The sequence below is a fragment of the Gymnoscopelus microlampas genome, assembly GCF_963454915.1.
Source record: "Gymnoscopelus microlampas genome assembly, chromosome: 16".
Lineage (NCBI taxonomy): Eukaryota > Metazoa > Chordata > Actinopteri > Myctophiformes > Myctophidae > Gymnoscopelus > Gymnoscopelus microlampas.
This window is the reverse complement of record NC_139953.1, coordinates 11,944,226-11,969,838: the sequence shown is the minus strand read 5'-3', so window position 1 is coordinate 11,969,838 and position 25,613 is coordinate 11,944,226. Positions and strand designations below refer to the sequence as shown.

At 40.3% G+C, this 25,613-nt stretch overlaps 2 protein-coding genes across 2 annotated transcripts in view; both read left to right on the top strand.

The window, feature by feature from the left end:
- Positions 1-14,644, top strand: part of LOC311062840 (E3 ubiquitin-protein ligase rnf213-alpha-like) — a gene marked incomplete at its 5' end in the record, with an annotated part of 37,798 nt that extends 23,154 nt beyond the window's left edge. The window contains 24 exons of the mRNA XM_084082059.1: positions 157-302; positions 478-580; positions 699-810; positions 977-1,184; positions 1,873-2,072; positions 2,295-2,417; positions 2,618-2,728; positions 3,299-3,541; positions 3,963-4,050; positions 6,315-6,349; positions 6,641-6,741; positions 7,725-7,881; positions 8,009-8,183; positions 8,290-8,384; positions 8,848-9,099; positions 9,204-9,333; positions 9,483-9,557; positions 10,846-11,026; positions 11,117-11,321; positions 11,826-11,903; positions 12,295-12,492; positions 12,673-12,762; positions 13,696-13,874; positions 14,305-14,644. Coding sequence (XP_083938185.1) covers positions 157-302; positions 478-580; positions 699-810; positions 977-1,184; positions 1,873-2,072; positions 2,295-2,417; positions 2,618-2,728; positions 3,299-3,541; positions 3,963-4,050; positions 6,315-6,349; positions 6,641-6,741; positions 7,725-7,881; positions 8,009-8,183; positions 8,290-8,384; positions 8,848-9,099; positions 9,204-9,333; positions 9,483-9,557; positions 10,846-11,026; positions 11,117-11,321; positions 11,826-11,903; positions 12,295-12,492; positions 12,673-12,762; positions 13,696-13,874; positions 14,305-14,455 — 3,436 coding nt within the window. The 3' untranslated portion in view covers positions 14,456-14,644. The remainder of the gene's footprint in view (positions 1-156; positions 303-477; positions 581-698; positions 811-976; positions 1,185-1,872; positions 2,073-2,294; positions 2,418-2,617; positions 2,729-3,298; positions 3,542-3,962; positions 4,051-6,314; positions 6,350-6,640; positions 6,742-7,724; positions 7,882-8,008; positions 8,184-8,289; positions 8,385-8,847; positions 9,100-9,203; positions 9,334-9,482; positions 9,558-10,845; positions 11,027-11,116; positions 11,322-11,825; positions 11,904-12,294; positions 12,493-12,672; positions 12,763-13,695; positions 13,875-14,304) is intronic.
- A 1,220-nt stretch (positions 14,645-15,864) lies between these two features.
- On the top strand, positions 15,865-24,677 carry LOC311062687 (cell cycle control protein 50A-like). Its single transcript, XM_084081894.1, has 7 exons — positions 15,865-16,308; positions 17,342-17,461; positions 17,682-17,789; positions 18,056-18,143; positions 18,682-18,828; positions 19,855-20,061; positions 20,772-24,677. Exons 1-7 carry the CDS (start codon positions 16,057-16,059, stop codon positions 20,963-20,965), a joined length of 1,116 nt encoding a protein of 371 aa, XP_083938020.1. The 5' UTR covers positions 15,865-16,056; the 3' UTR covers positions 20,966-24,677.
- Positions 24,678-25,613: the final 936 nt, after the last annotated feature.

The following is a 25,613-nucleotide window of genomic DNA, read 5'->3' as shown; positions in this document are numbered from 1 at the left end:
GTCTGATTTTTTTAAGAATGATTACTAATAATATTTATATTGTGCGTTATTTTATGGAACACACTCCTTTCTGGCAAAACAATATCACAATAGCCTATGACAGACATACTTTTATTTTAATGGTTGATATGGCTCATGTTTTTCACACAAATACAGGGCTTCTATCAGTAAAAACGCAGACTTCAACCAACGCTGTGATGCGTTTTTCATTGAGCTGGTGTCCACGGTGTGCTTCAAGGACAACACACCACCAGCAAAGGGCGTTGTGATGCACCTTCTCTCCTACCTTATGGTTGAGACAGGTAATACTACTTTACAGTGAACAAACAGAGTTAACTGTGGATTCTCTGTTTTATTGATTGTAACAGTTTCTGTGTAGTGTTACCATGCTAACTGATGCTCTATTATCATACAACCCAGATGTTCTTATTGTGCAGTTTGTTTTTGAACCAGAAGCTGTTTTATGTTTTACACCAGAAAACCGTCAGATTCACACCAAGGGCTTGTCGCCCTTTAACGAGTCTGTGGACAAGAACCCTGTGGTGCGCTCTGTAATTCTGAAGCTTCTTCTAAAGTACAGGTTTGTATAGTTGACTATGACCCTTTAGTGTTGGAACTGATACATTCATAGTCATATGGATATAGTAGAATAGATGCCATTTATTAATAGAATTGTTCTGCTATTGTTCTCTTTTTAGTTTCAATGACGTCAGAGAATATTTGCAACAGCATTTGTCATCTGTTGAAGTCAGTGTGCTTGGAGAGGAGGATAAATCAGAGCTCTATGCTTTGTACATCAACTGCCTTGAGGTAAACTTTTCATTTCTGTGTAAGATGCTTTATAAAGCACTTTAAAATGCTTTAAACCTATTGTAAACACAACTTCTGTATGCTTGCGTAATGGGACAATACTAATCTATATCTTTAAAGAGTGCTCTACAGATATAACTAAACTTTCACAACCTCCTGACCCCAGGACTCCCTGTTGGACAGTATTCCCCAAGAATCCACCAGAGTTGAGGAACAGCAGGAATACTTCCAAGAAGAGACAGCATTCTTAAAGGACTTCCTGAACTCCATCACCCAGTCCCCTGCAGGGGTGTCCATCAAACACCTGCAAGACATCGCCAGAATCCGTTTGTCCCTCAGCATGGCCTCTGAGATGATCACTAACTTACCTTCTGGTGAGAAGGAAGGCTTTACTGGAATATTACATACTAGACCATACCCGGTCGGCGCAGCGCATCCGTGGGGGGATATGCGCACATGATCTGGCAACCCGGGAGGCAGTTCGTCCCATAGCTGGGCAGCCCCGTAACCATGGCGACAGTGTTTGACACAAAAACGCTAATAAGAAGCTGAGATTTGATGAAATTGAAAAACGGGCTTCACAGTTGCGTTCAGATGGTAATGGTCAATGGCTGTGTGCAAAATCAGAGCAATTGGTCCAGCCAGTGAGGAGAACCGGGTATCTTCACTCACGTACTCACCACCACTACAGAGGTTACTAGAATTATAGTAGGATAGTAGGATAGTAGGATATGAGTTTTGTGAGGTCCTCTTGTCCATGTAGAAGTAATCAGTTTGCAGTGTGAAACTAAGTTTTCAATGTGCAGTGTTAAAATGAGATATCTATCATTTAGAAAGTACAACTTCTTTAGCTATTGCAGGAATTTAATGTTGTGGTCTATGACTGTCATTTTGATCTGCACCAAAACCATTGGCGATCTTGGCAGTTCAATTAATTTAATTCAGGTTCCCTCTCAAAGGTTTGTTTGACCAGCTTGCAAAGTGAATTTCAATAAAGAAGAGTAGGATTATAAAAGTTGGATGTGCGTTATACTAGACTGTCCTGCTGTGTTTTTGTGACAGATGCAAATGTCCAAGATATGGCCAAGGAGTTCCTGGATGCTGTTGGGGGTTTATGTGAACGGAGTGAGAATGACTGGTACAGAGTCTACCTCATCCGTAAGCTCAGCAGCCAGCGAGGGTTCGAGGTGGTCCAGAGGATGGTGAAGGAACCACAGTTCAGCTGGCTCTTCCCTGTTGAGGTCCATCAGCAGGCATACAAGGTGATGCAGCTGCTATGATTTCATGTTCTTTAAGCAGTGGCTCAATTTTGACAATTTGTGAGGTAACTGAGTAACTAGAGTAGAGAGACCCAAACCATGCATTACAGTTTCATCTGGTTAGCCTACTATCAGGACAATCCAATGAAACAAAAACAGAAATTATCTTTTAAAATCCACCTTTTGCACAATATTAAAAGTATTTCTCCACTGTTGGTGGAACAGACAGCAGATGGATGCCAGATGGACCAGTACCTTGTGTATGGAGAAGAATACAGGGTCATACGTGACACAGTTACTGCGGCTGTGATGGGTGGAAATGTTGATGAAATAGAGGCAGCATGTGAGGTATTGCTTTCGTCGCTCTCTGTTACTGCATACAATCATTTTCTCATATTGGAAGTACTTTGACACAATGATGACACACATTAAACTCACTACTTCAAATGTAAAATGTTGTACAACTGTCATATGGAACTCTAATAAAATGTGGTGCTTTGACAACATTAAAAGTTCAGCTAATGATTTGTCTGCATTTTATGTTTCAGAAATTAACTGCACCTCCAAGAAAACGGACTCTATATATCCTCCTGGCTCTTTTCAGAGAGGTGACAGCTCTGTACAGATCTGACAACACTGACCTTCATCCTACTACTGTGGTAAGAACAATGTAGTGCAGTAATGATAATAAATGATAATACATTTTATTTGTAACACATTATATTTCACACAAGTATAGCAAAATGTACACATATTTTTATTATAAGAGTCAATATGGTACACCTATTGACACAACTTGACCCACACTTCCAAGGCGGCTGGATGGTGGTTAATTGGAAGTAGCTGGGTAGTCAAGTGTGTGCAACGTCAGAGGCCCCTTGACAATTATTATTAATGTTTTCTTGCAGATAGCTAAATTACTTTTGATCAATGAGCAACTAAATGATGGCTAACAGTGAAATAATTGTATTGTGGCTGAGCCACAAATGCAGCCTACAAATGCTGATAATGCACTTTTCAATGTTTAGAGAAACGTGTCTCACTATTTACAGTACATCATACTAGCCAACTTTAAGTAATACGTTTTTACCACCCATTGAATAGGCTAATGTATACTGTATATCGGTTGCTGATCGATTGAACCATATTATCTTGTCTTACTTTAGGGCTAATGTATACTGTATATCGGTTGCTGATCGATTGAACCATATTATCTTGTCTTACTTTAGCAATGTGAAGCATTTGAAGAACTCATCCAAGGCTCCAGTTTCTTGTCTTGTGGACAAGTCAGAACCTTTGCAGCAGCTTTGGTACACAACAGGTTGGGAGCCTTGACCGTCCGTGCTGATCAGAGGGTTGAAGAACAGGTTGTCATTGAACTGACAATCCACATGGCTGCTGTGCTCTTCACTGGGACTGATGGCTTACTGGGACCAGTCCAGCAGCTTGGCTTGTCCCCTAACAACATGCTGGTAAGCAATAATAATGCTAACTAAACTATGATGAACCTTTTGATGATAGCTATATAAATAAAGTTGATTATATTATTTTAGAGTATTTGTATATAGTCTAAAAGGTATAGGATGTAGTTGGTGGTCCTGAGGTGCACTTTTCAGTCATTTTATGCTATACTGTATTTGTAATATTAGATGTCAGTTGAAGTGGTATCATTATAAAATGTCCCTTTCATCAGTACTGGAAAAAAGATAACTGGCTAATAACAAATACAAATTTAGTTACCATTATGTCACATATTTGAGTTGTTGGGTGATGTCTGGTTTCAGAATTAATCTTCTTAATTGTACTGTTATTCTAATTACATTTACTCTTGCTAGTGTCTTACTGTGCCATATGGACCAATACAAATTAACTGATTTCCTCTCATCTTATTAGAGGTCCTTTATACCCACAATGCCTGATGACATGCTGGCTGCACTCCAGGGGATTATAAAGCAGGACTATGGAAATCTCACCTGGTATGGTAAGTATTATACACCTGATAATACATTACATGGTGTAGTACGGCAAGGATAGATCATCTGATAACATACACTCTTTCATTTAGCTTTGCAAATTCAATTGATAATATAGCTGCAAGCAGCAAGCAGCGAGAGAGAGAGAGAGAGAGAGAGAGAGAGAGAGAGAGAGAGAGAGAGAGAGAGAGAGAGAGAGAGAGAGAGAGAGAGAGAGAGAGAGAGAGAGAGAGAGAGAGAGAGAGAGAGAGAGAGAGAGAGAGAGAGAGAGAGAGAGAGAGAGAGAGAGAGAGAGAGAGAGAGAGAGAGAGAGAGAGAGAGAGAGAGAGAGAGAGAGAGAAAAGGACATCTCAACCTATTGCCATTAACAGGAATCGAACTCTCAACCTTCTGACTAATAGGCTGCAACACTACCTATAGTGCTATAGCTTTGGCCAGGCTGATGTTGTCTGTTGAAGATCACAAACTCTTGCCTTCTGTCATGAACCAAGCCAACACTAAGATCACTCGTTCACAAACCATTTACCAATAGAGAAATTGTATGTCTCCTCGCAACCGAAAACAGTGAAAGCAGCCGATCTACAAGCTCAGAAACACGTTGCTATCTGAAAAGTTTTGAGATTGTAGATTGGCTATTTTTTTTTTTTAAATGAGGTCTGCATCAAGTGAGGCTTGAACTGGCGACCTTGAGGCACTCATTTAAGGGAGACGCCATTGGACCAACAGACAAGGAACTTTGAAAAAGGAGATCACACAGATGATACAGTTTCACGCAAATAGCTGAAAAATCCTGGGTTTAAGTGTTTTTCAAAATTGCGGACAATCTAAGGGCGGAGCTTACTGGTCAAAGCGATAGATGTGTTCCTCATGAGTCAAGGCACAAGTGTAAGCAAGTTTCACGACTTTCGGCCAAACGAGGCATGACTTTTGCCTGTTTAAAGTTTGCATTTTCAAAAAATTGCTATAGCGCCCCCCTTTGGCCAATTGGAGTGAGATTGGTTTCAGTGATATTTGGAATGACTCTCTACATTACTGCAACGTTTCAAAGAAATGTGAGTCTTGCATGTATGTGTTAGGGGCAGATGAATAATTTTCATAAAACTGCAATAGTTAAAATCTATTTCCTCCTGGGATTTTTGAGTAATCTGCGCAAAACATTTTACACATGAACGTAGGACCTTTGCCGACAAAACAAACAAAAGATTTTCCATAAGTGAAAAAATGCAGAAGTTATGAGCCAATGGCTGTTTTTCATATAATTCAAAATGGTGGGCGATCTAAAGGTCAGAGGTCAAAAGTCAGACCACGAAAGTTGTCGGGCATGAAGAGACGCATGTGTGTATCGAAGTTTCATGGTTGTAGGTCAAACAGGGCATGAGTTGTACCTGTTCAAAGTTGGCACTTTCAATTGAGTGCTATAGCGCCACCCTTTGACGAATTAGTGTGAGAATTATTTCTTGATAGTTTTTCATGAGCATCTACCATATGGCCGAGTTTCGTAAAAAGCGCATGCACGGTTAAGCCAGAACTGCCAAAAACAAGTATTTTTCAAACCGCTCAAAATTGCGGACAATCTAAGTGGTCAAAGTCATACAAGTGATACATGTGTTCCTCATGAGTCAAGTCACAAGTGTAAGCAAGTTTCACGACTTTCGGCCAAACGAGGCAAGACTTATGCCTGTTTAAAGTTTGCATTAAAAAAAACTGCTATAGCTGAGATGAATAATTGTCATAAAACTGCAATAGTTAAAACCTATGGATACATGGGATTTTTGAGCAATCTGCACGAAACGTTTAACACTTGAACTTTGGACCTCTGCCGACAAAACGATAGGAGTGGATTTTTTCTAAGTGAAAAAATGCAGAAGTTAGGAGCCAATGACTGTTTTTCATATAATTCAAAATGGTGGGAGATCTAAAGGTCAGAGGTCAAAGGTCAGAGGGTGAAAGTTGTTCAGCATGAGGAGACGCATATGTGTATCCAAGTTTCATGGCTGTAGGTCAAACAGGGCATGAGTTGTACCTGTTCAAAGTTGGCATTTTGGCATAGCGCCACCTTTTGACGAATGAGTGTGAGAATTATTTCTTGATCGTTTTTCATGACCATCTACCATATGGCCGAGTTTCGTAAAAAGCGACAGCACGGTTCATCCAGAACTGAAGAATACAGGGAATAATAAAACAGGTCCAGAGCTGAGCTCTGGCCCCGTAATGAGCTTTTCTTTCTGTACTGTAAATTAAAAGCTAATGTTATGATTTTTTTCCCCTTTAGTGTGCCCAAACAATCACCCATGTTTTGTTGATGCGGTAAGTTGAAATTACGTGAACTATATACTCCGATGACATAAGCATTGTGATCAAATGTAAAAATGCATTACGCAAATGCATTTAGTTGATTATATTATGCTGTTTCAGCTACTACATTAGAATAGGCTTCAGTAGAATAAGTTTCAGTTTATTAATGAATCACAAGCAAGCATTGGTAGAATATCAAGGCCTTACTGCCTTTATAGAGAACACAAAATAAACCTGTCCACATCTCAGTAAATGACAGAAGTTCTTGCATACTGATGAAACATGATTGTTGTGTCTCTGCAGTGCGGCTTGCCCATGCAGAGAGGGAGGTGTCTGGAGTGTGGGCTTGAGGTTGGAGGAGAGCATCACAAAGCTCTGGGTGGATTTACACGCATGCAGCAACAGTAAGTTATTAGAACTACATCAGAACCAGTGATGTTGTCCAAGTACATCTGGACTTACAAGGAATCTGACTTTGTTAGTTACTGACTACACGCATCACAATGAATCAGGAGGGTGGGTGGACCATGGCCACGTCACTCTGACTCAGGCATAACCATAAACAAACCCGATATGTCCATATATAGGCATATATGGAGATCCTGTTGTCCAGAGTCACAGATCTGACTGCTATGCCCATATGGTCATGTTTATATATGGGACCGACCAACTTTAAACCGACTTGGCGCACGCATCGGCAAGGACTCAAGGGAGTGCGGAGCCTGCTGCCGAGTCCTTCGCATGTGGTTGTCCAGAACCGGCCACTACAGTATGTCCATATATGGGCATATATGGATATCCAGTTGTGCAGAACCACCGATCCAACCAATATGCCCATATATGGGCATTCCAATATACAGGGTATATACTAATGATATCAGGGATCTCCATATATGGGCATAAAAGGGACACGGGTACAGACAGATACAGAGATCTCCTTATATGGGTACAACAGTATTGGTCGGATTGGCGGTGTGACGTAGGTGTGAGAGCCGCGTAGAGACCCGAACCTCTAGTAATTATAAAATCGGTAATTCAAACCACGCAACTACAGGAGTAGACCATGGTCTATGAAGTCTGCCTTTGTACAGTTCTTTTCATATTGCCATATCGTTGGCCTGACACAAAGAGGCTTATTGCTTAATTCCAACATAGACCTATAGAAATTGTTTATTTTACACTTACGACATTTAGCTGGCAACACTAAAATTAGTACAGTTGTCACCCACAAATCATGGGTCTAAGTGATCATGGATGCAGAATTGCTTGGACAATAAACAAGAACCAGGGTGAGAGGATGTCATTGATTTGTTGATAGTCAAACCTGTTTCATTTAGAGGTAACATTATCTACTGTAATACATTGACCTTACCATGTGTTCTTTTAGGGAGGATGGAACAAGGCCAGGCCACATCCTGGGTGACCCACAGAGAAGGAACAATCCAGACACCCTGGACACTAAAAACATGTCCCTCACCCCCTTCACCTTGGTCAGGCTGGTGACTCATTTAGCCATGCTGCTGGGAGCCTCAGATCATCCACAGGTATGCAAAGGATCCTTGTTCCAAAATGACATAAACACGAAATGATTGATGGAATGCAGTTAAAACCAATCATGCCTATAAAATAATGCAGTCCTGTTAACCTTACTGTTGTAATATGCCCCTTCAGTTGATACAGCAGGTTATTCAGCCTCCTGTCCAGGAGCCTTGCTTGTTTCTCCAACAACACCTTCTGAAGGACATGGAGCAGCTGGCCCAAGCCTTGGGGAAAGGCACTGATGAGACTGTCACAACTGTCCACTGGATGATCAAGTCCCTTCTGGAATCTACATGCACCAATCAATGTACAGCAACGCAATACCTGCCTTTTTATATATGTCATGTTTTCAGAACATATAAAGATGTTAGATGTTGTATTTCACCAAATCGTTCTTGTTTTACTTTGTTTAGGGCCTGCTGGCTATAATTCCCATCTACTGAACAAAGAATCCAGAAATGCATGGGAGACAATTGTTGCTACAGACATCATGGCACCACAGCTGAGGGTAATAATATTGTCTTCAGCTTTTGCATTTGGATATTTCATGATTGTCTGATTGTCTTCATGAAGTGATCTTTCATGAACACAACAAATAAAAGCCTTGCGCATCAGCATGACCAAATATGCATACGGTATACAGTATATGCCCGTATGTTAAGAAATATATATATCACATGAATATTTAAAAAATATTCTTGGCTAATATGTGGGAAAATACATTTTAAATCCTCGAAATGCATTTTCATAAATATGCATGAATATACTGTACATTGTGCCTGCTTATATGTTTTGCGAAAAATATTAAATATGTTTTTCTGTATGACATTTCATTCACTAGAATAGAAACGTTATCATTCCCACATGTTGAAGTGACAGGATTATAACAATTCAATACACCAATATTACACAAACACAATAGAGATTTCATACTGCAGTTCATATTTTGTGTCTGTTTACTTTGTCATCAGGATCTTGATGGTGTGCTAAGGGACGTCAACACCGCCATCAGGACGGACTCTCGTGTCTCGTCCAACCTCCTCATGAGCCTGACCAATGAAAATGAGGTCCCTAGGCTGACCTCCCTACCTCGAGGGTCCCAGCTCCACAGCTCAGCGGTGTGGAGCTGCAGGGAGAGGCTTTCCCTGCTCAGCCTCAAACACATAGTGGAGCACCATGACCAGAAGGAGAACCTTCCTCTGCTCTGGAGGTTCCTGCAGAAGGTGAGCAGCAGAGAGAGGTGTACTGGCAGGATTCAATCTGAGGTCTGCAACATGCACCACAAAATGCACTGACGCCTTGCAAATGCAACTTTTTCGTTTTCCAGGAGACAGAATTTCGACAGATTAAGTTCCTTCCAGACATACTGAGCCTTCAGAAGCACCTGGTGAGAAAGTTCCAGAATGCATCTGATGAGATGCTTGGCTCCATTGGAGAATTCATTGGCAGACAGACAGGTATCATCATTGACATCTATTGTATTTTGAACCATAGTCTGTCTACTGTATATGCCGAGTTGTCGACAAATGTTTGGAATCCTCTTCATGTGTCCCTCTTCTGTTCCAAAATGGTCCAGATGCGATAATCAACTAATGTTTTGTTACAGGAATGAAGACGTATGAAAAACAGATTCATATCTTCCTGAACACATGGAACCTTCTCAGAGTGTCTGTAGCCAGCAGTGAGTCCATCACTTTAACCACTTAAGCCCTGTATATACTTAGTTGTGAGATGAATAGCGAAAATAGCCAATCTATAGCTTGTGATGAGTTGTTAACTTGTGCATCTAATATTTTTGATATTTTTGTCATTTTTTGAATTTCTTTCTGGCAATCTTAGTTGTGTTAGTTTTTCTAGAAAGCTAACATTGTAGCTGGACGGGCTGAATTAAATATAAATTCATTTGTAACTAGAAAAAGTGCTCCTCGGAGCACAAGTCTCCGCCAGGTCAGGTAGGTTATTATGGCCTCCTGGTGGCGCTATAATAGGCCACTGTGAAAAGGGTGGCATTTGTTCCTCAACATAGTGTGAATGTGCGTTCAAAGTTTCACCGTAATCGGACGCTGCATTCATGATTTGCGGCATTTTGTTCAAAACGGGCCACTCCTGCAAACATTACATGTCAATGTTAGCCAATCAGGATGGCATATGAAAAATCAAACAGATCCGTCTTGATCACATGACTATAGAGATCATGTGTGCCGATTTGCGTGAAATTTGGATCAAATATGAAGGCTTAATATCAACAAATGTGTTTACATAAGTCTGCCTCCTGGTGGCGCTATAAAAGGCAAATGTGAAAAATGCAGGGCAAAGGTTTGTCCTTGGCCTCTAGCGAGTGTGCATACAAAGTTTTACACTGATCGGTGCAGTTATAGGTAAAAACACGAATCGGCCTGTTACAGCGCCACCATGAGGCTGATTTGAACATTTTCAAATGGCATTTCTTCCTCGGCCTAATGGGAATGTGTGTGCAAAATTTCACGGAAATTGCATGCTGTGTTCATGATTTGAGGCATTTTGTTGGAAACAGAGTACTCCTGCAAACTTTGAAAGACAATTTTTGCCAATCAGGATGGAATATGAAAAATCTGAAATGAGACGTTTCTTTAAATGACTATAGAGATACTGTGTACCGATTTGGGGGATTTTTGGCCAAAAATTGTAGGAGTACTGTTCAAAAATGTGTTTTGCACAAATCGGCCTCCTGGTGGCGCTATAAAAGGCCCATGTGAAAAATTTGGAGCAGAGGTTCGGCTTTGGCATCCAGGGACTGTGTGTGCACAGTTTCGCTGCGATCAAGCCAGCGGTGCCAGAGATTAGCTGTACACAGACAAGACAGAATGACACACACACGGACGGACGGACGGACGGACGGACAGGGGGTAAAACATACTCTCTCGCCATGCCTTTCGGCCTGGCGGAGACAATAACACGTTTCTCACCACTGCATCCTCCCTGACTTGTAGGTGAGATGAAAATCCCAGAGGAGTTTTGTGGAAAGGATTTGGACCTGAGCAGTGACCTTCAGTACCTTCTTCCCAGGCGACAGGGAGCAGGCCTGTGTGCCACCGCTCTGCTCAGCCACCTGGTGTCACTGCACAACGAGCTGGTCTACGCTGTGGACCATCACACCAAGGAGGACTGCAGGTATACAGTACATGTCAGATCAGGTTCAGTGATTCACAATGCAGACACAGGGTTCAATTCTGCAGGCCTGACTTGCTTCTGATGTTCCAGTGGTTACAAGGTGGCCGTGGCAGACCTGACAGAGCAGCACGTCATCCGATACGAGCTGGAGAAAGACCTGCTGCCTCTCATTCTGTCCAACTGCCAGTACAGCCTGGAGCGCGGCCAACAGACCGTGACAGAATACAACCTGCCCAAGATCCAGCAACAGATCCTCACCCGCTTCCTCCAGGGAAAACCTTTAATAACACGGGCTGTGAGTTACACCGATTCTTAAATGCTTGAGACCTACAGTACCGTCCCTATTCTGGGCTTGTTATAATAGGCGGACATTCGCAGACAAATAATGATTTTCTTTTTTTATTAACCCTTGTGACATGTGTGACAAGTGTCTGATGAAGAAAAAGTGACTCATCAAAGTGTTAATATTTACTTCACTGACTATGTCCATCTTTAATTAATATTAACCCTCACTATTCCATATAACCTGTGGTATGACACTTGGTACTGCTTGCAGTTAATGCTAAATACACTTACATTTTAGCTATAATTTACCATTATTTTACACTGAGATGTGTCTTCATCTATCTAGATTATAGCCTTGAAATATATCCCTTGTCTTTAGTGTAATTCACCATGGATGCATGTGTCAGACAACTAAAATTGGAATGAAAGTATTGAATGTAATCTACATGTACTGAACATATTTACAGACATCTGTGGATCTGTCCTTCCTAAACCCCACTGTGCTTTGTTACAGGGAGTTCCTACTGTGTTCAGCAGACAAGAGAGAGACTATGACAACATCTTCAAAACTATTAAAGAAAAGGTGCCTCAGGTAAGCGTTTACTTTATTCTTCGTAACCTATTTTAACTATGTATACTTTTAGTTTTATACTGAATGAAACTTAGTAATACGGGTTTACATACTGCTATCCATTAAACATGCAAAAGAAAATTGAGAGAGAAATATAGTGATTGATTGAATACTTTATTAACAAGATTGTTAACAGTACAGTCAAAAGTTGTGCTAAAAGTATAACACAAAAGGCCCCAGAGGCTTGTTTCCATTGTGGTCCATTGTACTCAATTCATCAGTAAGACGTACAATACATATACAATATAATACTTGTCGGTCTATACATATATACTCATTCATAATGTAAATGTGTTTCCCCCCAAAGTAATGGCATTCATTTGCTGACATATTGATATCCTGTTGTCCCCAGGAGTCTCTGAGCTCTCTGACCAGAAACGCACTGTCCAGAGAGCTGGCATCCTACGACTTGCTGTGTGATGCTCTGAAGGTTGTGGAGCTGGTCCTGGGATTCCTTTCCATGACTGCTGGAGATCACATGATGTCACTGGTCGATTACCTCAGGGATCTGTTGAAGATGGCAGATCAGATTGACCCTCATGTCCTAAAGGTCAGGAGGGGAAGAGGTTCTATGTCTGTGGAGCTTGTGGTTGTTTTTATAGAACCAAATTGTTCCTTTAAAACCCCTGAAAAGTGTTCCTCTATCTCTAGAAACACATACATGAATGTAGATCTTCACATGGATTGTTTTACACATCTAGTGAGTTGATGTGCTGTTGTATTCCCACAGGCTCTGGGCAGGTGCCGTCTGAAACACTGCATTTCTCTGTGGCAACTTCTGTCCTCCTTGAAATCTCAGATGATGCTGCGCCTCAATAAGGTAAGCCTGGTGTTTCTCATCTAGCTGGTTGTGATCTTAAAATTCTCACAGGCTAATAAACTAAAGACACATTAGACAGAGGAGTGTTAGACAGAGAGAGGAACATAAATGTTGATACATACAGTAGTATTGCCTGCCTGGCCCTGGCTGCTGTAGCGTCGTCAACAGACTGTGGCGAGGGTCTTCGATAATCCGTTCAGTCTTGGCTAAACATTGCTTCTCGTATGTGGTGGAGGGAGGGAAACTCACCTCTGACCACACCACACCACCCTACCTGTAGCGCATTGAGGTTGAGGGCGGTGCTGTTCATTAACTCTCATGGAGTAAAGTTGGGGTCAAGATTTGGATAGTTCTACAGTAGTACTTGAATATGATTAGCTGAGCTGCGTTTGAAGCCGTTGTTGTACTCTGTGTTGCTTGATAACCATTCTGATAAGTGTTGTTGGAAGATGATATTGCTTGGCGGAATATAATTGTTATCAATATATTATTGATTTTGTTTTATTGCTATGTGTTTATTTTATGAAACCTTGCCAGGTATATAACCATTTTATAAAACCAATATGCCATGTGTGAGCCTGTGGTTTACACTGATTTTATGACGTCCAACACCCCATAGATGTTTTAAAATCACTGTAAACCACAGCCTCTTGGGGCTTATTGCTTTAAAGAACCACTGCTCTATGCTCCATCTGTCTAAAATATACTTCTGGAGCGCCCCAGTGTCTCACCTGGTAGAGCGCATGCCATTAAGGCTCAGTCCTTGCACAGCAGGCCTGGGTTCAAATCAGAGTCCTTCCCCATCTCTCTCTCCTGCCATTTCCTGTCTCAATAATTATAATAATAATAATATCATTAGTAGTAGTAGTAGTAGTATCCATGGGTGATGGTATCTAATTCTCTAGTTGCATGTTGTTCTCTGTCTAAACAAAGGAGCCATTCTTTGGGCACTCGGCTGAGTACCAGAAGCCATTGAACGATGAAGAGGAGAGGCAGATGAAGGGGTTTGTGTCCAAGGTGAACGTGGACACATGGCTGCTGGAGATGCATGAGTTCATCCTGCTGAGTCTGGGGAGTCCACATGCCACAGAAACCTACAATCCCACCTGGAGGTGAGCTGGAGGACACAACTTTTATTTCAGGATTGTTAAAAAAAAAAAAACCTTTAGTATATCTGAGATGTTGTGAGCCCAGCTCACAGCTGGATCCAGCATTTGTCCAGCTCCGAAGTTTAGGCTAAAGAAAGACAAACAGATCTTTGTTGTGCTTTGCCAGAGGACAGACAATTTCTCTGTAATGGTGACAGCTCTTTCAAACAAACACAATGCAAGACGGGGGAAGAGGAATGGCCTTGTTTTGGACTTGCAGGCTAGGCCTTGAATTAAAAGTAACATCATCAAGCTGTTGAAGGTTTTCATCTCACTGAGCTGCAGTTTTTCTCCATTCTAATTATGTTGTATTTTTTGTATTATTACAAGTACATAAAACGCCAAACTCATGAAGTGCTCTCATTCACTGACACACTGTCTTCTTTGTCTTCAGTGTTAAGGAAACGGTGGTTGCTTACATGGACTGCAAGCAAGTGGAGGTGATGGCTGATGTTGAAGACTGCTTCCCAGACACCATCCTTTTGTCTCAGGTTGTGGAAGCGTGGAAACATGCTGTTAGAGCCAGACAGGAGTGGATGATGTGATGCACACACCTGAAATCTGAAATCTTATGCAATGTTTACCTACCGTATATTAACATGCCCAAAATTGGGACACCAGGTTAAAGTGGTTAATAAAGCATCTGTCATTAGTGTCACGTCATACGTTGTTGACACCAAAACTATTGTAACTGTTTTAAACATTTATAATTCGATTTTTTAAAATATCATACATGTAACACACTCCATATGTACTTAATAAAGCAATAAAAAAAAACACATGACTATCCTGTTACTTACAGTAATCATTTTCTTGACTGGAGATGGGCTACTCTGTTTATTTGCCTCAGTAATGACTGTATTGCTTGTGAGTATGTAAAAAAACAAAAATGAATGAACAAAACGTTTAAAAAAACAAAAAGACAACAACAACACATGACTGTGTTACTAACTAAATGGGCTTGATTGGTCATGGAAACTAATCATGCAGAACTTAATCAACCTTACATATGAGTGTGTGTGTGTGTGTAATTCCTGTACTGCCAACGAGGAACGTGAGAACAGGAGGAAGAATGAGGAATTTGATATGAATGTCAGCAAAATTTGTTATGGGGAAAGTGTAAACGTGCAAAGAAATGTGCCAATCAAATCCCAGTGTTTTGGGGGTTTAAAGGGGTTTATGTTTAATTTAGTGCTTTAGTTGTTTTTTTAACAATAAAATGGTCCAACTCATCAGTTTATGTGGAATTCTTTGAAGACTGTTGGTCATATTAAAGAGTGAAGGTATCCTTTTCACCTCATCCTGCCTCCATTTTTCACAGTGAAATTAAGAAATTGTTGTGAGATTTCACTTCATTCTGATGTGACAAGAGCTTGCGTAATTTTTCTATAATTGCAAACAGCAGCTAAGAGAAATTAGTCTCAGACAGAGGCCTTCATGCTACATGTTGCAGTAAACATCTGATCCACACTGTCCACAAAAAAAGATCCAATAACTTCTTGAAAAGACCCTGGACTTTAATGACTATCTGGGCCCATGATGATGACTGTAACACTTACTGTAAATGTATTTTTATACAGGGTTATTAATCAAGTTGAGTATTTTAGGTAAAAATTTTAAAAAAATGCTTATCATTGCTTATTTAGGATGAAGGATGAACATGATTATAGGAGGTCTCATTGGGCCCCCTAGCGACTGGCCCCCGCAAAGCTTTTCCCCTTGTGAATTCAGGCTTAGTTAGACAGGGATTCATGGGATTACTCCATTCTACATTGCTGATCCGGTCTGGGTAAAGAGCGGATACGGAAACGGTGCTTGCATGTATATCTATGCATATTCTCCGCATACAGTAGGCGGGCTCTAGACCGGATCAGATCACTGAGCAGTAAAAAAAGCTCAACGATAAATATAAACAGAATGTGCTACGTGCTGACGACGTCACGCATAATCCAGCTTGTAAACTTCCTGCTTGTTGTCGCCAGCTACAGCAACCATACGTTCCATTCTATATGTTTAAGTACAACTAGATGGCAGGCTTTTACATCAGCCGCTTTGTTTAGATGTTTAGGTTAGTTAAGTGAGCTTTGTTGTTAACGTGCCAGTTGAACGATCCGACAACAAGAAGGCTAACGATCGATCGATCATCATGATGGCGTCCAGTTACAACGCTAAAGAGGAGGACGGTCACATCACTGTCACCCAGGGACCCGGCGGCCACGGCGGGACGCTGAAGAACAAGAAGCCGGACAACACGGCCTTCAAGCAGCAGAGGCTGCCTGCATGGCAGCCCATCCTCACGGCGGGCACCGTGATGCCAGCCTTCTTCGTCATCGGCCTCATCTTCATCCCCATCGGCATCGGCCTCTATGTGACGTCCAACAACATTAAGGAGTTTGAGGTATCATCCTCCCAAATGTAATCCCATATATTCTAAACACTAGTGGTAGAAAAAAATAATTCATTTTTTTTATTTAAGTAAAAGTATCAATGCTGCAATGTAGAAATACTCTGTTACAAGTAAAAGTCCCGGAAATCAAAATTTACTTGAGTAAAAGTACAAAAGTATTGGTATCAAAATGAAGGTAGTCATTATGCAGAATGTCCCGTTTCACAAGTTTTCAAATGCATGAAATGTATAAAAGATCCTTTGAAAATAGCAGATCCACAAGTTCAGTTTGTAGATCGGCTTGTAAATGGCCGAAACGTACGTATTTAGGGCTGAAGACGTGGTTAATGTCTTGTAATAATAATTGTAGTCGAGTATAATATTTGGCGCTTAGATGTAATGCAGTAAAAGTACTGAACATTGGAAATACTCCAGTAAAGTAAAAGAAATAGCTCAAAAGTTAGTTACTTACACCACTGATTACTATATGATGTAATAGGCTACATATTAACAATATAGGCTTTATAATCCCATGATGTTACATTCTACAGTAAGTTATATTACAACTTTTTACTTTGTACAGCCAGGATACACTTTTTCTTCTCTTCTATTGACATTATTCATGGCTGAATGACAGTCATGAGTGGAATCATGTGATCTTGCACTGTAAAATCAATTCAACTGTGATAATATAATGGCACCAAAAGGACCCATAACAGTCCATTTGGTTCCATTTGTACCTCTTGTTACTGGCCCATAATAAGGTTCCATTTGTACACTCTTGTACAAAGAGTACAATAGTGTACTCTTTGTACAAGGGTGAAGTGGTGGCCATTCACTTCCCCTCCCATATTTGTCCTGCCGGTCCAGGGAATCGAACCGGTAACCTTCCAACAACAAGTGCACTCCTCTAACCTTTAGGCCACCACTGCCCCTGGCCCATAACCGTCCGTTTGGTTCCAATTGTACCCTCTCTTACACTGAGGATTTTACTGTGTGTGGTTGTAGATTGATACAATGTAATCATGTGATGTTGTGCTTGTAGGTTGATTACACTGGGGTAGACATGGCCAGTCCCTGCTTCAACTGCTCCCAGAACTTCAGTTGGAACAGCAGCAGACCCTGTACCTGCACAATACCCTTCCAACTGGACCAACCATTTGAAGTAATACATCTTGTGATGCAGTAAAACATTTTTACCACTATGAATGTGTTTCCCATTTCCCCCTATCTTGTTTTAATGTCTTTGAAAGGCACTTGCTTTTTAGGTAATTGTTTTCAGATGAGTGTACAGTAAATAAGGGTTGTACTCTATTGTTTAGTTATCAGCATTTTGAATGGGTGCCTAATTCCATCCCTCTGATTCTATCTCTCTTCCTCCGTAGAGCAATGTCTTCATGTACTACGGTCTGTCCAACTTCTACCAGAATCACCGGCGTTATGTCAAGTCCAGAGATGACAGCCAGTTGAATGGAGACATGGAATCCCTTATGGTATGTGTTCATCATGAATAACAGTCAAATAATAGCAGCGATCATATTATGTAAGCTAAAACATGGAGCATGATAATAAATAAATTACATGCGGTATATGCAGATTTAAAAAATACAAAACATTTTCCATAATGTAATGCAAAGAGTGATATACTGGACCAGATCATAAACAGCTACAGTAACACAGTGATGCAGTGGTCTCAATGGAAACATTGCAATTGTCTTTGCATCTCACTGTAGTCTGTCTCTATCCTGCCTGTTCACAGAGCCCCAGTAAGGAGTGTGAGCCATATGCACGCAATGAAAACAAGCCAATTGCACCATGTGGAGCCATCGCCAATAGCATGTTCAATGGTAACGGGATCTTCTGCTTTATTACAGGATGGGCAACATTTTCGGGCACAAGGTCACATAGTCGTTTTCCAAGGCTGGTGAGATCAGCCAGTGCCATACAGAGAAAACCAGCATTGCTTTTACATCTATTATAGGTTCAAATACGTTAATAATTTTGTAATAAAACCTAACAAAGATTGATGACAATATAATACCACAGAATAAATATATTGCATTGCTATAAATAAATAAATAATCCCAGCAGGGGTGACAGCACAAGCCTGTCAAGATCACAGGTAGACATGGTTCAAGACCCATTGCCCAGTTAAAATAAAAGGAACTTCTGATACAGAAAATACATTATTGCTTATTACAATACTATTTTGTTATATAACTCAATTATAGAATAGAATATTTCAAGATCAAAATACAATCATGTAGAATTGTTATTTTGTGTGATAACGAATACAATTACAGTAAAAACATGCAAAGTGTAATACATGCCCGAGCATGATACAGTTAAATACAAGACTCTTTGAACCATCTCTCTTTCTTACAGACACTTTGGAGCTCTTTTACATCGACCCCAACGGTACAAAGATCCCAATTACAATGATGAAACAGGGCATCGCCTGGTGGACAGACAAGCATGTCAAGTTCAGGAACCCAGGAGGCAACAACCCTAACCTCACGGCTGTCTTCCAAGGTGAAAACACAGAAACCACCTGCTGAATATTTATCTCTCACATACAGTCAGTCTGTGATGCTGCCTCACTCCCGCATGCACACTTGAACACAGATGCTCATATAGACTGTCTCTTTGACGATGTTCAGACTGGCGGCCTATTGGCCTATTCAGATTGGAATCAGATTGTTTTTTGCAGATCAAGTCTGAACAGCTGAAAAAAGCCTTCATTTTTACCAATCAGATTTGAATCATATGGTTTGAAAATGTGATTCAAAGCAGATTTCTAAAATCTGTCTCAGTCTGGACACTCTAGCTAGCCACTCAAGTAAGTTAGATATCAGAAACTGTCCAGAACTCAAAGCGACGCTTAACAATGACGTACGGTAAGCATTATTATAGAAGAAATGGAGAAATGCCTGCTGTGACTGTGGCACGACATTGTTGTATACTGTATATCAGCCTCCTCTGTCACTCATGTCTGGTGCTGCGGACTAGAGAGTGATATGTCATGACGGGTGAAATAATAGACCTCCATTATTGCACCACTCGCTGTTTTTCTGTTGTCTGTGCTGTTTTGTATTTAGGCTGATTGAAGCCTGATTTGTACTTGGTCGTGGGACAGTGTCACTCGCCAAAACTAGCAGATCTACATGAGCTTGTAGATCTGTTTTTGGTGAGCAACACCATCGTACGAGCGCGTATAATAAGATGAGCATTACACATGCCTATGCCGTTACCACAGCAACCAATGCAGATAGATTGATGATGTCTTAATCCATTAAGACCGGGAACGCATCGGTGTCATTCTAAGATGTATTTGGCTATTTAAAAAATAGCAGATATACAAGCTCATAGCGCGGCACCGAGTGCCGAGTGATTTTTGAAAAATCGTGAAAATCTAAAAATGACACTTGCAAATAACAGCGTGGACAGTCCACCCTAAAGATCGTATTTGAGAAACAAATCGGATTTTGACTGCAGTGTGAACAAAACCTTCATGTGTTCTATCTGTGTTTGTCTCGTTCACTCTCAATCTCAAACCAGGTACGACGAAGCCAGTGAACTGGCATAGGCCTGTCTATGAGCTGGACTCTGATCCTGAGAATAACGGCTTCATCAATGAAGACTTCATTGTGTGGATGAGAACAGCCGCTCTGCCAACCTTCCGTAAGCTCTACCGCATCATCCAGAAGAAAAACAACATGATTCCTACGCTGCCCCGGGGCAACTACACCCTGGACATTGTCTACAGTATCCTTTTTTTAAGAGTTATGACTTTTGTGCGGCACTGTCATACGACAAAGTAGAACAAAAAAAACGTTAAAAGATGAAATATGGAGATACATGGTTTCTACCCCACCCGTCCCGATGCTGGAAAATAATGGAGATAAAAACTCTATGAACCAGAGTGGAGTTCTCTCCTCTGTTATTTTCAAATATCGGGACACCCCGGGAGCCATTATACCATGGCCAAAAACAGGATGGGTAACAACTTTGTTGTCCAGCTGCTGCTACTGTTTATTTAGTACTGTTTTTAAGATTATTATAAACAGTTACACATAGTCTGTCATAAGCATCGATATAGAACGGTGATTCAACTTTTGACCAGGATTATGTTTGCGGTGCCTCGATATCTGATTTTAACAGACACCTGCTAGCCAATCAGAAATCAGTATTTTCTGTTGCCATTGCATCAATAGGATACGGTATTATAAAGCTCATAGTTGGCAGAAACTAAGTCCCACTGGGCAGGTATAGTGATTTCAGTTAAATGTATGCAAGTGACGCAAATGCTTACTAATACTTCATTATTAGACCTAAGTTTCTTTCTTTTTTCTGAAAGAAGAGGTTGTCACACCCTTTTTATTTTTCCTTTTTTGCTAAACAAATCTGAGCAAATCCTCTTGGATGATTAGGTCAGGGCATCTGAACAATGACATCCTTAACCAACTGTAACCCAGACTATCCCGTACGCAGCTTTGAGGGACGGAAGCGCATGATTCTGAGCACCATTTCCTGGATGGGAGGCAAGAATCCCTTCCTGGGCATCGCCTACATCACCGTGGGCTCCGTTTGCTTCTTCCTTGGTTTGGTCTTGCTTATCATCCATCATAAATATGGCAATCGCAACAACAGTGCTGATATCCCCAACTAAAGACACTGGCATCATTCCATATCACTTACATTGGCAACCACATGGAGAGGAACAAAGAGTGGGTCATCAGTTTCTAGTGGAGGAAACTAAAGCCTATTTCATACGTTTTCGTATGATGGTGTCGCATGGCGAAAATAGCCAAACTACAAGCTTGCATCGCAACGATTTGTGAGCTTGTAGATCTGCTATTTCTGCCGTGCGACACTTGTCATACGACGGAGTATGACTTAACCTTAACTCTAAGGCTCAACCAGCCTTGATGGCTAATGGACCATTACATACACTTGCAACTTAAACCGTTTTGCAAGGAAAATATGGGTTTTACAAATAATTGATATTTAACGAATAAAAGGTTATTTCCCGGTATCTTAATACAATATAACTAGCACATCTGTAGTGGTTGTTGAAGATGGTCTCCCTATACATTGTATGTCCAAGATCTTGCCTGGCCAAACGGGATTCCCTCTTCAATGAGCTGAAGATGTGGGTGATACATTTACAATTTCGTCTCTCTGTCGGGAGACAGAGAGACGAAATTGATAAAGTTCCTGAAATTTCAGACATGGCTCTTAAAGCTACAATCCTTTTTTATGTCCTCTCCCGACAGAGAGACGAAATTGTAAATGTATCACCCACATCTTCAGCTCATTGAAGAGGGAATCCCGTTTGGCCAGGCAAGATCTTGGACATACAATGTATAGGGAGACCATCTTCAACAACCACTACAGATGTGCTAGTTATATTGTATTAAGAAGAGCCATGTCTGAAATTTCAGGAACTTTATCAGTCACTGTGGCCAGTGAATGAAAGTCTAAAATTCAACCACTTGAATGGTCATATATGGTATGTTTACAAAAATCAACTAGTTCTTGATAAAGAGAAGCTAGAGGCTACACACACATTTACTATTTATTTGGCTGGTGGCTGGTTTTAGTTTCTCAGTCTTGGATACGTCCCTGACCAAATAGCTTAGTTTTACACTGTTGCATCTTATAAAGGAGAGTGGCTATTACAGATCTTCAAGGGTCCAATGGACCCACCAGGGGTCCATTGGACCCTTGAAGATCTGTAATTCTGAGCGGAAATATTTGAAATCTTTGGAACCCCAATCTACACTGTCTCAGTTTATTAACCCAGTTACAGGCCCATTAGGGTCCATTTTGACCCCTTGGTGGTCCCTGAACCCAACATTGAGAACCAGTGGTATAGAGCCCAACCGATATATTGGTTAGCCAATATTGACCTACCTTAGATCTATTTCAGATATATCAGTGTGTGTTTTCATTGTCCGATATTCGCCCATATGAGTGGCTCCTCAGATATAAGCCATCTAGAAGAGGTCTGTCTGTCGATCTTTGTTGTCTGTCTGTCTGTCTGTCTGTCTGGGGCTATTCTCGCAAACTTCTTGTGCACACTGCCAGTAGGCCAAGGAAGTGAATCCCAGATTTTTCACATGTTTTATATACATATAAATGTGTATATTATTTTGAAATATTTAACTATTTTAAACGTTTAATTTAATACTGAAAGTTAATAGAGATCGGATTGGGCTGAAACTTTGTCCAAATATCAAGATGACTGATGTTATATATGACTGACATAATACACTGATAGAAGAAAAGAGGGTCCCACTCAGAAAAGGTCTGTTTTTATTCGGTCATTTTACAGCCACAGAACATTTTTTGGCCGTATGGCCTTCATCATAAAATAACTGACCTCATACACTGTCCACATGATGTGTGAGCTGAGCTCCATATGGCAGCCATGTCATAAGACCAGTCACCCCGTCTTGTTTACAGAACATAATGCAGAAAGTGCCCTAACATGATTAGGGCATTTGTTTTGTTTGTTTTTAAGTGTGTCTGTCTGAATAGTTGTTGCATCGCATTTCGCATTGTGTGTGAATATTTGTCGCATTTTGTGAATTCATAATCTCAGTTCCACCGTCCCTCCATATTAGGGCAGGACTAACATCATCATCATGATGTCATCATTAACATGAGTCATGTTGATGACATCAGAGATTCACAGGGAAGCTATGCTTTTATTTTTTACAAATCTCTTTATTACTTAAAACAACGTGACAAGTAATAAATACGGTACAAAGAGGTCTGTCATTTTCTGTCAAAAAAACAATCAAAACAAAAACAACAAAACCGCATAACAGAACAACAAAAATCACAAGTAAACAGATACCACACATACGGACATGTTCAAATGCAAGATGCATCAAAACGAAACAAAATTAATAGACAAAGACAAACAGTAACCAAAGACACTCACATTCATACCGAGGAACAGCAAAGGGAGAGAGGGGGGAGGGAGATCAGGGTCAATTGGTTCACCCAACACCTCCTCAAGTGAGTCAAACACAGCAGACCAAATCAATGATAATTTTAGGGCAGGACCAAAACATGTGCATGTAGTCTGCTGGCGATCGTTTACATCTATTACATGCATCGGACCTGGGCCCCATATTGTTTTAATAGTTATTTATAATTCAATTCCCAGTGATGTTTACTGTTTCACTACACTGATGTCATTTTGGAAAATAAACTTGTTACAAGTGTTTGATAACCACATTTGAGGTTGCAAATATTATTGTTTTTATATTAATATTGGCCAATATATCAATATTTGTATTCTCTAATCGGTATCGGTGCCAAAAATTGGTCGGGCTCTAGTATCGTACCGTTGTGAGATTGTAGATCGGCTATAATAAGTGTATGACATCGGCACGCAACAAGTATAAATCGCCCTTTAGTTGAAGTGGGATGTGTCCACTTGCTGTAGGAAAATGTTGCATTAGCAGAGACGTGGATCAGCAAAATGCCTAGCTTGTCAATGTGCCTATAGCTTTTGTAACCTGTGTTTGCACTATGGGCTTGCTCTCTAATTTATTTTAAACTGTTAAGAGTTGTAACAATGTTAGAATGTACTGAGCAATATCCAAATATTTTGGACAAAACTGAGATTTGGGAACAGAAATAATATGCTTTCATATAGTATTTATTGTAAGATTTTAAGATAAGACTGTACTTTTTTTTTGTTTGGCATACAGCCAGTATTTCCACTTAAGCTTCTGTCAAGTGGAACAGCTAAGGCTGTGGAATTTGGAGTAACTTGGAATGTTAAGTTCAGAGGGTATCATTCTAAAGCTGATAAATATCTGGCACCCTATTTATGATCACTGTTTACATTATAGATAATGAAAAAAAGCATGTTTTTTTCTATTTTAATGACAAAATTCATAATCCCGGGGGACCCAGAGTACTGTCCCAGCAGTAGTCTTGGTCTTAACGACTGGAGTTTAATGTATATGACATGTAAAATATTTTTTCCATTGTCATGTCACTTTGTAACAGATATTTCTATATTCCTGGTTCAATTACTCTATCCTGACCTACATAGGCGCCGTTATCTCATGTCCATTACATGTTACTTTTCTGCTTGGCATGAGGATCTGTTGGTGTTACTTAATGCTTTGTGAAGTCTACTTTGTGTATTTGGGATGGCCATTTTGAGCCAAAAGAAAACATTTGATGTTATAATAATTTTTGTTTTATCATAATCAGCTGGCAAATTGAAATTGCATAAAATGTGTCATATTTTTATACCACACCTGTACTGTTGCTCAGAAAACTACAGTTGTTGCTTGAATATTAAAACTAACTGCTCTGTTCTCTAGTTCTAGTTCTAAAATAAAATACAATAAAACCTTATTAATGACTGTGTGAAACATGTCTCTATACATTGCTTGTGTTTAAACACTTTCAACCTTGCCTCAGCATTCCTACCGGCACTTTCAACCATGGCGACCCTGTTTTTTGAAATGTTTAAAAATATAGAAAATAGATTATCTGCAAGCTCACGACAAGTTGCGATGTGAGATTTTCGCTCATCGTGCAACGTCAACTGTAAATTGAGATTATGGCGTCCAATTAAGATAATATATGAAAAATACCATAAAGTTTGTTTTATTTGAATGATTCATTATCCTTATCAGCTATATAAGCAGTTATTTTTTTACCACTCCTAATAGAATGGGGGGTGAGGAGGTGACAATGAAATGAAAATAGAAGTTAAACAATTGGTTCAGCAACATTTTAAAAAATCATACATTTTAATTAGGTGCAATGTGACCCCCCTGGGATTATACTAAATTGTTTACTGTGACATCATCAGACAGTAGACTATCATTATGTCAGAAATTCTCTTGCATCTCTCCAAGGTGACATGAATGCAACATGCCTAAACAGGAAAGATCCATTTGGCTTTGCACTGCAAATTGTCCAAAAATCTTAACTGCCAAAAAACTGACTCCATTCAGATGAGTAGATCTGGTCCAATTGGAGTTCAGCACTCCACGTTTGTGTAAACCATGTAGAAACCACTAAACGATTGCATATTTCTTTGTAGCACAACAAAATGTCAGCAACTTCAAACAAATATAAGGCTTGAAATAGAAGCTAGTAGTAGTAGCAATAACAACGTTACAGTAAGTGTATTTAGTGGTTCTCAGCATCTCTGTACTCTTCCATTGACCTCTAGCTCTTCATATTGTTTTCTTTTTCTCACCCATGTTCTCTCCTTTGGTGCATCCTATACCTTCACAAGTTCACATCAATCTAGTGCCTTATAACCGGTT

Coding starts and splice junctions, on each gene's coding strand:
- LOC311062687 (XM_084081894.1), top strand. CDS start 16,057: ATGATGGCGTCCAGTTACAACGCTAAAGAGGAGGACGGTCACATCACT. Junction 17,462..17,681: donor AACTGGACCAACCATTTGAA/GTAATACATCTT, acceptor CTTCCTCCGTAG/AGCAATGTCTTCATGTACTA. Junction 17,790..18,055: donor GAGACATGGAATCCCTTATG/GTATGTGTTCAT, acceptor GCCTGTTCACAG/AGCCCCAGTAAGGAGTGTGA.